The following is a 15,169-nucleotide window of genomic DNA, read 5'->3' on the forward strand; positions in this document are numbered from 1 at the left end:
TCTTGCACTGTTGGTGGGAATGTAAATTGATACAGCCACTATGGAGAACAGTATGGAGGTTCCCTAAAGAGCTAAAAATAGAATTACCATATGACCCAGCAATCCCACTACTGGGCATATACCCAGAGACAACCATAATTCAAAAAGACACATGCACCCCAATGTTCATGGCAGCACTATTTACAATAGCCAGGTCATGGAAGCAACCTAAATGCCCATTGACAGACAAATGCATAAAGAAGATGTGGTACATATATACAAAGGAATATTACTCAGCCATGAAAAGGAATGAAATTGGGTCATTTGTAGTGACGTGGATGGATCTAGAGACTGTCATACAGAGTGAAGTAAGTCAGAAAGAGAAAAACCAATATCGTATATTAACGCATACATGTGGAACCTAGAAAATGGTACAGAGGAACCGGTTTGCAGAGCTGAAATTGAGACACAGATGTAGAGAACAAACGTATGGACACCAAGGGGGGAAAGTGGCGGGGTGGTGGTGGTGGTGGTGGTGGTGTGATGAATTGGGAGATTGGGATTGACATGTATATACTGATGTGTATAAAACAGATGACTAAGAAGAAAATAAATAAATAAATAAACATTTTTTTTTTTAAAGTTCTTCCAAAGCTGTTTGCTCCTCCTGTCTCAGGGAATGATCCACCAACCTACCCAGTTACCCCAGCCAGAAACTTGGATATTTTCATTATCTTCCCATTTTCACCCATAAGACACATGAGGCCACTCACTACAGTAACAGATGCTAACTAGACTTATTGTGATGACCATTTTGCAATATATACAAATATCAAATCATTACATTGTACACCTGAAACAAATATAATGTTGAGAATCAATTTTACCTCAGTTTTAAAAAGGGGAGCTCTCTGAAAACAAGGACGTATTTGAACTACTGAAATATTCCTAAAGGAAAGATGTATCATTCCATATGTGAATCACAAAAATATCTCTTCTAAATGTGGCCGGTACAATAAGAGATGAAGGAACTTAGAGAACTGGGACTACCTGAGAGAGGATGCTCTCGCTTGAGAATATCACTACTTAAAAGAACCACTGACGCCAATAAAATAAGGAACTGAACGGCTGTTTGTTAACCTTTAGACTGTGACAGTCTCCTCTGAGGACAGACCTCAAGAATGAGATGTGGCAAAAGTGGGCAAAAGCAATAGGCTTGGGGTGATATGTTAGAGTACAACAAACAATTTTTCATTGGAGTCAGCCACCTTTTAGTTTGAATTTCAATGCCTCCTTTCATTATCTGTGCTGTCTTTGGGAAACTAACCTCTCTGAGTCCCAATCCCCTCAACTAAAAAGATTACTGATCTTCGCCTTAAAGGGTTGTCATGAAGATAAAATTTAATGTATGTGCCTGCTTAACACACAGTGGGTGTTAACTCTCCTCGCCTGCCCTTTCTAGGGCTTCCCCCCACCTCCCATATCTATGATGACCAGGGGAAAAGGGGAGACAAAGTTGACTCACCATTTATCTCAATATGCAATGTACAAAATGCTCTCAAGCTGGAAAGCTAAATGCATTTCCCTTTATTCACAACTCAAATCTTTACCCATATGATCTCACTATCTGATATCAGCTCAAGCTCATTCCAAATTCCACCTCAGTTCCTCCCTCTCTCCCTTACGAGAATACCAAAGCTCTACAGTCTCTTCCTCTTTATCATTCCTACATCATTCTCATGTCTCCAAATAGCTTGCCAACAAAGACATCCTCTTCTTTTTTATTTAATGCATCTTTATTGGAGTATAATTTCTTCGCAATGCTGTGTTAGTTTCTGTTGTACAACAAAGTGAATCAGCCATATGTGTACATATATCCCCATATCCCCTCCCTCTTGAGCCTCCCTCCTACCCTCCCTAACGCACCTCTCTACGTTATCTCAAAACACCGAGCTGATCTCCCTGTGCTATGCAGCTGCTTCCCACTAGCTAACTATTTTACATTTGGTAGTGTATATATGTCCATGCCACTCTCTCACTTCGTCCCAGCTTACCCTTCCCCCTCCCCACGTCCTCAAGTCCATTCTCTATGTCTACATCTTTATTACTACCCCACCACTAGGTTCATCAGTAGTATTTTTTTTTTAGATTCCATATATATGCGTTACCATATGGTATTTGTTTTTCTCTTTCTGACTTACTTCACTCTGTATGACAGACTCTAGGTCCATCTACTTCACTACAAATAACTCAATTTTGTTTCTTTTTATGGCTGAGTAATAGTCCATTGTATATATGTGCCACATCTTCTTTATCCATTCATCTGAAAGACATCCTCTTCTTACTGACTTAAACTCATTCTAATTCTACTGCTTCAAATAATACTACTTCTGCCAATTTGATTCATAACATGCACATTAGACAATCTCCCTATTTCTTACTATTTTAATAAAATGTACTTTCCTCCTGTTCAGTAAGACCTATCCCTAGGAATTCAATTAAAAATAAATAAATTTAAAATATGGTGCTTTGGGCTTCCCTGGTGGCTCAGTGGTTGAGAGTCCACCTGCCGATGCAGGGGACGCGGGTTCGTGCCCCGGTCCGGGAGGATCCCGCATGCCGCGGGGCGGCTGGGCCCGTGAGCCATGGCCGCGGAGCCTGCGCGTCCGGAGCCTGTGCTCCGCAACGGGAGGGGCCACAACCGTGAGAGGCCCGTGTAACGCAAAAAAAAAAAAAAAAAAAAAAAAAAATGGTGCTTTGTAAATGGTGACCTTGAGAGGCCATAAGACTGGCTGACCTTGCATATATCACATGGTACTTGTCTGCTATTAATTAAAGGGAATTTGGATGAATTATGATACATGCTTATAGATGACAGAGCACTGAGCTCCAAGGGGATACTTCCAGGGGAGGGGGTCCAGAGAGAAGTTCCAAGGTTCTAATATGAACTCAACAGAGAAGCAGCTCCCCCTGCACAACCTCGCCACCTCCAGCCCAAAGGTTTTCTGATCCTTCCCAACCTATAGGCTCTTCTACCACAAGAGGTCATACTTGCATCTATTTTACAGTGTCCTATAAATTGATTCTGCTTCTCTTCACCTGCATCTATATGGCATTGCTTAACTAAGCTGGTACATTAATCTTCTTAGATGCAAAAAACAGCTCATGTTCCAATTAGATCATTTAGGCCCAGTCATCTCTACCCTGGGCCTGAAACATGTCTTTTTCTCCTGGCATCTCTGGGCTCTTTGGAAGTGCAGAATTCTGAGTTTCCAGGGATCTCAAGGACATCTGGACAATGGTTTCCTCCATGGTGCTATGATAGATGAAATACTGGGCTGTCCACTTAGATCATCTTATGATATACAGTGGGCATCTCTGTGAGGTAATTGTTCTAAGGAGCAAGTAAATAATTCAGGCAGGGGTAAATATTGAACCTTTCTATTTGAGAAGCTAATTTAGGAACTGCATGTTTATTATGAAAGGTAGAAATGGGATCCAACTGCTTCAACTCCTTCTCCCCTTGTGAGATACAGCATTAAATGGAGTCAGTCTGTGTTCCAGAAACTGTCAGTGAGAAGGATGTTGGAAATTATGACAGAAAAATTACTGATGTGATACAAGACATAGAAAGAACACTAGATTAGGAGGCTTTTATTAGCCATAAGATCCTAAAAATGATTCTGAGACTCAAAGTTTCCCTAACTTTATAATGTGGGACATGGGATAGAAGATCTAAGGGCACTCTCTTAAAACTCTTATTTTGTGATATGTCAAATAATCGAGTGATCACAGTACACAGAAAAATTAAGAAAGAAATAAGTGAATAATATCACTTTAATGACCTTTTAATAATCTCTCATTGTCTTAGAATAATTTCTAGGCTGGCCTAGAGTTATAAAGGAAAGTGAATATCATAGGATACTCCTGTTTCCATCTTCTTCTATCCATTTTAAATAGTATTTCACCAAACTGGACATGAGAGCTGTCAAGGGCAATAATAAAATCTTGGTGAGCACACTCACTGCCCAAACCTTTCCCCTAGTTTCCTCCTGTATTCACCTCCTAGACCCTCTGGTACACCACTTAGCAGCTCTCTTAGTGCCACCTTCCTCTTTGTCTGCCTCAAGTTATTAATACCCTTAAAATCTCAAATGGACATTGTTTGCAAAACTTTTTATTTCAGTTACTTGACAAATTTATAAGTGTAGAAACTTCAAAAATATATGTTTAAAAGCCAAAAGGCCTTTTGTTCATATTTTTAGTTCTTCCTTTCTTCGATATGACTAAAACAACAGAAGATGCCAATAATATTATTAGTTCTTGTTCTTACTAACCAGACTGGAAGCTTATTATTTAACTAATCAGAGGAAGAGAATGAGAAATAAAAATAGTTTGGGGGGTACATACTAATAAATTATTTGAAATGTAAATGGGGGGAAGGAGAGAGAGAGATAAAGATAGAGAGATGGAAGAAGATGAAGTGATAGAAAGAAGAAATAAAAGAAATAAAATCTAACTCAGAGGCTATCTCCTCTCTGAAACCCAGACACCCTAGCAAAATCGACAACCGCTTCCTCAGGGCTCCCCAGTATTTTCTTTTCCCATTGTTTTACTAAGTGTGGAACACACTGTATCCTAGTTGCCTATGTATCTTTCTTCTACTGTCATGACTACCTTGAGGTCAAGAGCCATGTCACATTCATCTTTGTAAAACCAGTGCCTGTTTATATTCCATAAATAAATGTTGACTGGAAATGAAAATTACAACTGACAGGTGTGATTTAAGATTCCAAAGGCCACAAAGTTGGGGCTGCCGCTCTGCCTTATGCTTATTCTATAGCTGCCTTGTTTACTCAAAGACTGAGAACCTTTCCTAAAGTTTACATTTGCTGGTACTGCTCACATAAATTTTTTGGTTCTTATCTCAGTGCTCTACAAATCCTCCCCCTTGCTCAGGATTCCCAGTCATTAAGCCTCTATTGGTTGAGTATTATGTTAAGGGCTTCAAAGAAGATGCAGCAGATGTAAGCCCCTCTTTAGGAAGCTCACGATTTAGAGAGGTTGAGGGTAGAATTCAAAACATCTGTGAAATATATGCCTATTAAGTCTATAAACATGAAGACTTTATTGTCTCTCTCCTTCCTTCATTCCCCGGTCTACATAAAAATTTTTTTTTTTTTTTTTTTTTTTTTTGTGGTATGCGGGCCTCCCTCTGCTGTGGCCTCTCCCGTTGCGGAGCACAGGCTCCGGACGCGCAGGCTCCGCGGCCATGGCCCACGGGCCCAGCCGCTCCGCGGCATGTGGGATCCTCCCAGACCGGGGCGCGAACCCGGTTCCCCTGCATCGGCAGGCGGACGCGCAACCACTGCGCCACCAGGGAAGCCCCTACATAAAATTTTATTCTCATTTTCTACTCTTTAAAAATTCCTGAATTACTAAGTCCCCAATCTCCACTGTGCTACTTTCTCATCCTATACATTTCCAAACATCTCTAATCTGGCCACTATTTTAAAAAGAATGTGTGGAACTGAATTGTTGTCACAGAATTGAGTCACACTCCAAAATGATTTTTCAATGGGCAGAAATGTGTCCCTGCCATGACAATAATCCCCACCTAGGGGAGCTCGAAGTGTAATACTCATTCTAGTGCTACAATGGAATAACGCTCATTTGGGTACCATGATCAAGTGATGCTCATTTTCATATTATACAGAAGTTAGAATTTAGTATTGTTTAGTACTTAGTATTTAGCTTTATTTAGTATTGACTATTCAGTAATGCTAAATAGATTTGTTTAGGAAGTGAAGAAGTTAATATGAAATATCAAAGCCCGAAGAATTCAACAAGGTTTTCCAAAAACCACATTTGTAAACTCTTCCTTTGTCCTTTTTCAAAGTCAGAGATAATAATATTCGCGTGAAGTCTTTGAACTCTGAGCTCACCTTCATTCGATAGTCTGTATTCCCATTTAATCATATTAGCACATTCCCAAACCCTATTTACTTTTTCTTTCTTTTTTTCTTTTTCTTTCTTTTTTTCTTTTTTCTTTCTTTCTTTTTAAAGCGGGCAGAGACATCTCTCTTAAGACCTTTATCTGGCCTTAGAAGAGGAGGCCATGGAGTTTCAGAATATGGAAAAATCTGTCCTCTTATGAACACAGCTGTGTGGAATCACTTACATTGAAGTCATACAACACACCAAAGTTGGCTGCCGATGCCTCTTCAGCTCTGGGAACTGTTTTCCTAGGTAAACTGCCATATGGCAAACCCCAGAGGTACTACGTGGAGAAACAAAGAAAGCAGTTAACAATTGGAAACAAAGTCTGAGCCACACATGTGATCACAAACGGTTTTGTTTAAAAGCACTTCTGAAACTTTTTCATGGGGACTCTGTGGGTCTCCATGTGGGGTCCCATTTTCTGGGAATTGACTACGAAATCCAGAGTGAAGAACAAAGGGAATACTAAGGACTCTGCATTCTGACTTCCACAGACCACCAGCAGTCACGCCAACCACGTTGCTCAGGGCTTGCTGGAGTCCAACTACCCACCACCACTTCTAAACTGGTCTCACTTAGGAGGTCTGGAAAGGAGAGAGGTGCCCTTTTGGGGATTATAGTGTTCAAGAAAACCGTACTAAGCACTTCTTCATATGGGAATACCCCTCAGGGGTGGGGTGGAGGGAGAGTCTCTCCTTCATGTCAAGGAAGAGAGGAGTAGAGAGAATCACTCATACCATTAGAGGGTGTCAACTAGGCAGGAAGACTATACCGTGACTGTCATATCTGCTTCACCACTGATTCAGGTTTACCACCCCAATCTTGTGCTACCAGATTAAAGAGATATGATTCAGGGCAGAGCCAGCTAGAGCCGGGACAAGAGTAGGGTCATACTAGGAGCACTGGTGAAAACTGGGAAAAACCCCCCACCCCTCTAGCCCCAGGGCAGACACACGGTTGGCCAAACAGATGCTGCTTCTTGTGAGACATGAAAACATCCCTTCCCTGGGGCTGGGGCCAAGGGAGGAGGATGAATGTGGATGGAAATTCGGGTGCAGAACTTGACTAGGCAAGGGCTGCAAATCAGCCCCTGCTCCTTCTCTCCACACAAACTGCATGGCTTCCACAGCAGCCCCTCTGGCTTCCTGAGACTGAACAGAACAGAGGGTGGGTTCTACTCAGACTATCTTTCCCCAGAGTTGGAGGCCACAGAAAACGGAGAAGACCGGGGTCTCCAGTTTGTGCAGTGACACAGGAACTTTGGGCAAAAGGGCAAATGCATCAGGGGAATGCTGAGTGAGGATCCTGGGTGGAGGCCCCTGAAACATATAGCATTGTTGGCAGGAGATGACCAGCCCTGCCCTCTGTTGGTTCTATAAAGTTAGCATGCAAGGAGCCCAACCTCTTTTGTTCATTTGCTGGAGTCGTAATCAATGCCCAGAAAACAGGATACCCCTCAACACCTAACACAACCTGTAAAAAGCATCCAAAACCAATCCACTTCCTAGTTCTAGGAATACGCCTAATCGAACGCATATTAGCTCCCTCCACTACACGTTAGGCATCTGCAATTTCCTAAAGTTAGAATGAATTCGCTACAACCTTTCATTTCCTCCACATGGAAGCAGCATGCTGTGGCAGGGAAAGAGTAAATGCAGCTGATAAAACTCCCTGTACACCCTGCATCTGACACTGGGGAGCATCAAAGTAGCTGGTGATGGAGTTTCAGATTTCCTTAGAGAGATGAGCAAAAACAAAGCTGTGGTCAACTTGAAATAGATGAATACATATATTGTGCTGCATTGCCTGAAAGTTTCTGCTTAGGAGATGAACTATACTTATGACCTTAGGAGTATGAGGACTTCTGATCTATGTCCACTGTCTTCTATGAGCCAGATAGCCATAGAACCCCCAGAATTAGCTCAAAGATTACAAAACTAGCAAAATAAGGTGCAAAATCTTGTTACAAAAGAAGAATCATGGGTCCTCGTCCCGGATCAGCTTAAAAAAAAAACCTCACCCCGTGGTATTAGCTAAGTCCAATAAGCATTATGTGATTCAGTTTTCCATGTTTTTTAAAAGGAGAAAGAAAAACTCTTCTATAGTCTACTTTATAAATTTGTTGTGAAGCTCAGTAAGTAAAAGAAGTGTAAGTGCTTTGCACTGTTAAAAGCTGAAACTCATTATGCATGTAAGGCACTAGTAGTATTAATATTATGCTTGTGGGGATGCTTGATATAAAAGCTGGCCTTGATTTTAAAAGATGGAGATAAAAAGTCACTCAAAACAATTAGTTTTGGCTGTTGCCAATGCTGTATTAAATACATTGGCTTCGAAATACTGGTACCTGGAAAGATCCTTTGTAGGTTAAATAAAGCCTCCCAACTTCTGTACGATAAGCATCCAAAGAAGTCAGAGTCATTTAACTTCTTATGGGTAAGTCCACAACCTCAGTGTTGTTTCTTGGTCTTAGTTAATTGAATCTCCCCCCTCCCCCGACCCCAGCTCAGGGCTTTGTCTTCTTCTGCAATCTGGACCCACTATCAGTTTTACTCTCCTCACTGACCTTGGTCTTAAGAGACCCATGGAATGGGGTGGTGGTGGGGGGATATCTTATTTTATACCTGGAAAATTTTGCTCACTTTGTGTTTCTTCAGATAGAAAAGCTGGATGCCTTGAGTTGCATTAAGTAATGTCTCTTTCAAAGCAAACTTGGCTAAATAAATGAACTCACATGAACTCACAAGATGTCAAAGTCTTCCTCTCGAGCAATTAATATTTGTGCACAGGGACCACCTTGGGAATCTGATAGAATCTATGAATCTTTCCACAGAGAAATATTCATTTCAACATACACAATACACACATTTTATATATGATTTCAGGAGGCTCACATACCCTTTGGAGAGCTCATGGGCACCATTTTGAAGATTAACCTTGTTACAAATACTATGACTCTAAGAGCGTAGGTAGCTAGATAGTCATCTTACTCTTAAAGAAAAGAGGTTTTTTTTAGTAGAGTGATTGCAGAAGAAGCTTGTTTCAGCATGTTTTATAAACTGGAAGTCAGAATCTTACCTCTGGCAACATGATAAGGCTGAATGTCAGGATAAAGAGAACCATATTTACTCCATACATCCATCTCATGAAGAGGAAGTATGAGGCCACTGATGAGCCAAACTGACCTATTCAAAAGAAAATTAAAGTTTGGAAGAAAGGTCAAAACAAGACAAAAGCCACGTCTTGGTGCTTTTCAAAATAAGTCTTCTCATTGCAACACACGGGTTCTTTTCTTTACAGGCTCTAGCATTTTCTTTTTCTATCCAGAAGGAGAAAATGTTAACATGATGGAAGTAGATGTAGCTGTGTAGAATGACTACAGTGTCATTCTACACAATGACTACATCTTCAGAGTCCATCCAAGAGAAAGCTGCCTTTTGCTTGGCAGCTAGGATTGCTATTTGAAGAGCCCATCTTATTCTTTGAGTTAACACAGTTAAGTGAGCAAAGGTATATAAAGTGGTTATGTCACCGAGTCCAAGCTCCTACCGCTCCCTGCAGGACAGGCCAATAAATCGAGAGATGAGGTGTTGGGGCAAGGAATAACGACTTTATTCAGAAAGCCAGCAGACCGAGAAGATGGTGAAGTCATGCCCCAAAGAACCATCTTGCCTGAGTTAGAATTCAGGCTTCTTTTATAGGACAAGGGGAGAGAGTAAAGCCAAACATTTCCTGGTTCTGTCCAGCCTCCAATGAGGATGTGTTAATTTCTCCCTTCCAGCAGTCATTCACAGGTGGGCCAGGTCAGGATGTTTCCCATGAGCTAAACGAAGGTATTTTAGCTTAGTGCTCATTACCTGGAAGGCAGGGTTCCCAAAAATGGGCCATTATGTATAATTTAAGCTTATAAGTAACATCCCTTTAGAGATTAATATAATAGAATACAAAGGTTCTTCCCTATTACAGTTACTACAACGCCTGGCCAATAGTTAGCATCATTCTGATTATTTTGATAGTTACTGAACTTCTTCCTCCTTTTTCTCAAGCAACAATGTTCTCAAAAAAGTTTACCACATCTCTTATGGACAGTTATCCTATACACCATCCTGTGCTGTTCTCCTGTGTAAATGGCATTTCACAGGTAGTATAGAAGCTGAAGTCCATTTACTCTTCACATATTTATCTTCTGTCAGGAATTATCTTAGATGTGAAACACAGTATCAGAGACAGGGGTGCTGCCCTAATGCAACTTACATTTTAGTGAGATGTGGGAACAACAAATATGCAATCATTTTAAAAGAAATATACATTTATCATAATACATATTATATTACATTATATGTATGTTTGATATATGTAATATTATATATCATCTATTACATGTATATATTGTATTACATAGGATATATGTACATTATGTATGATATATCATATAGGTATGTATTATATATGTATATGACATATGTATTATATATTATACATAATATATATCATATTACATATAATATTATTATAAAAGTATATATAATAATTTAGCCAGATCAGTCCTAGAGGGAAGAAGGTAAAATTATGAGAGGGGTTGCTTTAGGTAGGCTTGTCAAGGAAGGTATACCAGAGAGGTAACATTTGAGCACAGATCTGAAGTTGAAGGAACAGGCAGCAAAGCCCAGAGCTGGGGAAGAGCAGCTCAAGCAGAGGAAAGAGCAGAAACAAATATCGTGAGGGAAGCAAGAGCTCAGGACAATTGAGGAACAAACCTAAGGGCTATCTGGTTGGAGCACAATGAACAAAGGAAAGTGATGATGGATACGGATGAAGAAAGAAACCAAACCACAGTGTGTGGGGTCTCTTAGGGAAAGGTAAACAGTGAGAATTTTATGTTAAATGTGATGAAGTCATTGACAGGTGTTAAGCAGTGGGGATGGGGCAGGGGAACTTGACCTTTAAACAGTCACTTCAGGTCTGGGGAATGAATTTGGAGGGCATAGGCAAGAATATGTTGTCAGCTCGCACTCACCCCAGGGAAAGTTAAATGATCAGTGCAATTTTTATTGACTGAGTCAAAAAACAGAAATATTCTCTTTAATCAGAGAATGGAAGAGGAAGAAAAAACTGGAATTTGAGTCTCAGGTTGAGATCTCATAGATTAACAAAAGCCAAGTTTCTTTGATAATCACTTAAGATTCAACATCAAGTTGCTAGTTTTCCCAGTCTTCCCAGTTTTCATTTTCAGTTGCCCAAGAAGAAACAGTGAACATTCTCAGCTACCCACTGCATCAGGCCCTTTGTCCTGACTCATTTAGCAAAACACCTCCTGGGGACCATTGGTTTTCTTGAGGCCTCTAGCTTTTGAAGCATTACCGATGGAGGAGCATTATTACAGGAGGAGGGAGGTTCATGTGGAGCAAATTTCAGCCTCTGCTTACTAAGACGAGGCCAAGCTCACATGAGAGTCAGACCTCTATTTCCAGAACTTAGCCCACTCTTTAGGTACCACTTACTTATTCTCATAACACTGTGGTAGTTTTTTGTTTTTGTTTTTGTTTTTAAAGAAATAAAACTGCCCTTACACAGAAACGAAGACCCAACACAGCCAAAAAAAAATACATAAATTAATTAATTTAAAAAAAAGAAATAAAACTTTCTTTAATCATAGATGACTTCATTGTCTATGTAGAAAATCCTAAAGAATTTTTAATAAGCTATTGAAACTAACCAGTGAGTTTAGCAAGGTTATGGGTTACAATGTTAAATTTTGAAAATAAATAACATTTCTGTACACTAGCGATAAATAATCAAAAATGGAAATTAAAAGACAATACAACTTACAATATCATCAAAAATATGAAATAGGGATAAAGTTGATAAAATATGCACAAAATTTGTACACTGAAAAGTGTAAAACATTGTTGAGAGACATTTTAAAAGACCTAAATAAATGGAGAGATATACTGTGTTCACAGAACAAAAGACTCAATATTGTTAAGATGGCAATCCTTTCCAAATTTACCTACAGATTCAAGGCAATTCCAATCAAAATTTCAGAAGGTAGTTTCTATAAAATGATAAACTGATCATAAAATTTGTAAGAAAATGACAAGAATAGCCAGAAAAACCTTGAAAAACAAGCAAAATTGGAGGATTTATACTACCTGATTTCAAAACTTACCACAAAGCTAAAGTAATCAGAGTATGATATTGACATAAAGATAAACATAGATCAATGGAACAGAATAGGAATTCAGAAATGGCCCTACACATATATAATCAATTGATTTCTTTTTACAAAAGTGCCAAAGCAATTCAATGGTGAAAATAATCTTTTCAACAGTGATGCTGGAACAATTAAATACCCGTATGTAAAATAAAATAAAACAAAAATAAATGAAAACTCTCCACTCTTACCTCATACCATTTACAAAAATTAACTCAAAATGGGTCATAGACTTAAGTATTTAAGAGTTAAAACTATAAAACTCTAGGAGAAAACACAGCATAACATCTTGGTCACCCTGGGTTTGGCAAAGGTTTTTTAAAAATAGGACCCAAAAAGTACATGCTATTAAATTTTAAAAATCCTTAAATTGCACCTTATCATAATTAATATCTTTCACTTTTCCAAAGACTCTGATAAATAAAAAGGTAAGTCACAGCATGGGAGAAAAAATATGTGAACATATATCTGACATAGTATTTGGGTCTATAATATACAAAAAACTCTTACAACTCAATAAGAAGACTAACATTCTAATAAACAATGCGCAAAAATTTTGAAAAAACACTTCACCTAAGAAGTTCTATGAATGGAAAATAAGCACCTGAAAAGATGCACAACGTCATTAGTCACCAGGGAAATGAAAATCAACTACACACCTACTAGAACGGCTGAAATAAAGACTGATCATACCATATGTTGCTGAGGATGTGAAGCAGCTAGAACTCTCTCTTTCACTATTGAAATGGAAATTAAACAACGTCATTAGTCACCAGGGAAATGAAAATCAACTACACACCTACTAGAACGGCTGAAATAAAGACTGATCATACCATATGTTGCTGAGGATGTGAAGCAGCTAGAACTCTCTCACTATTGATGGAAATGGAAATTAGGTCAACCACTTTGGAAAACAGTTTGGTAGTGTCTTAAAATGTTAAACATAACACATACCATAGTAGTAGACCAATTATTCTACTTCTAGATATTTACGCAAGAGAAATAAAAGCATGTCTTAACCCAAGACTTGTACACAAATATTCATAGCTGCTTTGTTTGTAATAGCCCAAAGCTAAACTGGAAACAACTCACAAGTCCATAATGGATAAGCAAATTGTGGCATATACATACAATAGAATACTACTAATAAAAACAAACTGATGATATATGCAAAAGCATGGATAAGTCTCAAAATAATTATAAATGAAACAGCCAGGCAAAAAATGCATACTCCATAATAATATTTGTACAAAATTATAGAAAATGCAATCTACAGTGACAGAAAGCAGATTGCTGGTTGATTGGGGATGGTGATGGTCATGGAGGGGCACGAAGGGGCACAAGGAAACTTTTGTGAGGGAAGTGTGTGTTCTGTTTCCTGATTGTATGGTTTCATGTGTGTATACATATGCCCCTAGTTATCAAATTGTATACACAAATATGTGCAATTTGTTTTATGTTGATTATACCTCAATGCAACTATAGAAATAAAAAATAAAAACAAAACGAAGTTAAAGTAGAAGGCTTCTTCTCTCTCATGTTTCAGATTGAGTGTAACTATGACATGGCTGATATGGTAGCTCTATGGTATCTGGGACTCAGCCTCCTACAGTCTTCTTGCTGTGAAATTCTCAACATGCAGCTTTCATCTTGTGGTTTAAAATTGCTGTTCCAGCTCATTCCATTATATTCATATGATAGACAGTGGGAAAGAGGGGAAAGCAGTGGAAGGCAAATCCTTTCTTTTAAGGGCATAAACTGGACTTTGAACATATCACTTGTGCTAACAACCCATTGAACTGTGTTACATGACCACAACTTACCAAGGGAGGCCAGGAGATATAGTCTTTAAACTGTGCTATCATGTACCTAGCTAAAACTCAGTTACCATTACTAAGAGGTAAGAGTTAGAAATCTCTACCCACCCCCACCCACCCCGTACTGTGGTAGTTTTTACAGAAGCCTAAAAGAAATTCAATGTCTAATTGGACATTTTGAAAGAAGTCAGTTACTTTTAAGTCTGAGTATTCGGATTCGTTTCACTTTGTAGAGGGGTTCAGAGTTCTACAAGATTTCTAAAACTGTGTGATATTGAAAAACACGCCCCCCACGTGTTGTAACCAGATGCACTGGTCTGTCTACAGAAATGCTGAAGCAGATCCTCCCCTCCTAGGACATATGATCATCCACCTGGCTCCTAGTGATTTCATATCATTTCATGGCCCTTATCTATGTACTCTGGTATCAACTACCCGATGGCTGCCTCAGCCAGGTTCACTCGTCATGTTTTATTGAAGGCAGTGGACTTCCAGCTTGTTAGTCATTCCAGTTGTTCATTAACAACATTCATCTTTAGGTATCCAGGGCAAGCTTTTCCCTGGAAACACACGTGAAACCCTCTGGTATAGAGCTCCGAGCACAGGATACTGACCCACCCTTCCCTCCCTCCCTCCTTCCTTCTTTCCTTCCTTCCTTACTGGCTTTTTACACTTTTGCTCTTCTAATTAGCACCATGGCCCACCCTTTCCCAGTCTCCCATACACAACCCCTGGAAAATGAGGGTAGAGTATAAATATACCTAAAAGCAAAAAAGAGAAGCAAATTAAAATGTTTCAGCTATACGTATACATATATCCCCTCCTTTTTGGATTTCCTTCCCATTTAGGTCACCACAGAGCATTGAGTAGAGTTCCCTGTGCTATACAGTATGTTCTCATTAGTTATCTATTTTATACATAGTAGTGTATGTATGTCAGTCCCAATCTCCCAATTCATCCCACCCTCTTTCCCCCTCTTGGTGTCCATATGTTTGTTCTCCACATCTGTGTCCTTATTTCTGCTTTGCAAATAGGTTCATCTGTATCATTTTTCTAGATTCCACATATATACGGTAATATACAATATTTGTTTTTCTCTTTCTGATTTACTTCACTCTGTAGAAATCCAAAAAGGAGGGGATATATGTATACGTATAGC

The 15,169-nt window shown here is 39.2% G+C and overlaps 1 protein-coding gene across 6 annotated transcripts in view; it reads right to left on the reverse strand.

The window, feature by feature from the left end:
• Positions 1–15,169, reverse strand: part of TMC1 (transmembrane channel like 1) — a 141,109-nt gene that overhangs the window by 57,135 nt on the left and 68,805 nt on the right. For all 6 annotated transcript variants that reach the window (XM_007106604.4, XM_028493875.1, XM_028493877.1 and 3 more), the window contains 2 exons: positions 9,058–9,164; positions 6,161–6,259 (listed from right to left, as the gene is read on the reverse strand). In XM_007106604.4, the coding sequence (XP_007106666.3) occupies positions 6,161–6,259; positions 9,058–9,164 (206 nt within the window). The remainder of the gene's footprint in view (positions 1–6,160; positions 6,260–9,057; positions 9,165–15,169) is intronic.

Source organism: Physeter macrocephalus, chromosome 9 (genome assembly GCF_002837175.3).
Source record: "Physeter macrocephalus isolate SW-GA chromosome 9, ASM283717v5, whole genome shotgun sequence".
Classification (NCBI taxonomy): Eukaryota; Metazoa; Chordata; class Mammalia; order Artiodactyla; family Physeteridae; genus Physeter; species Physeter macrocephalus.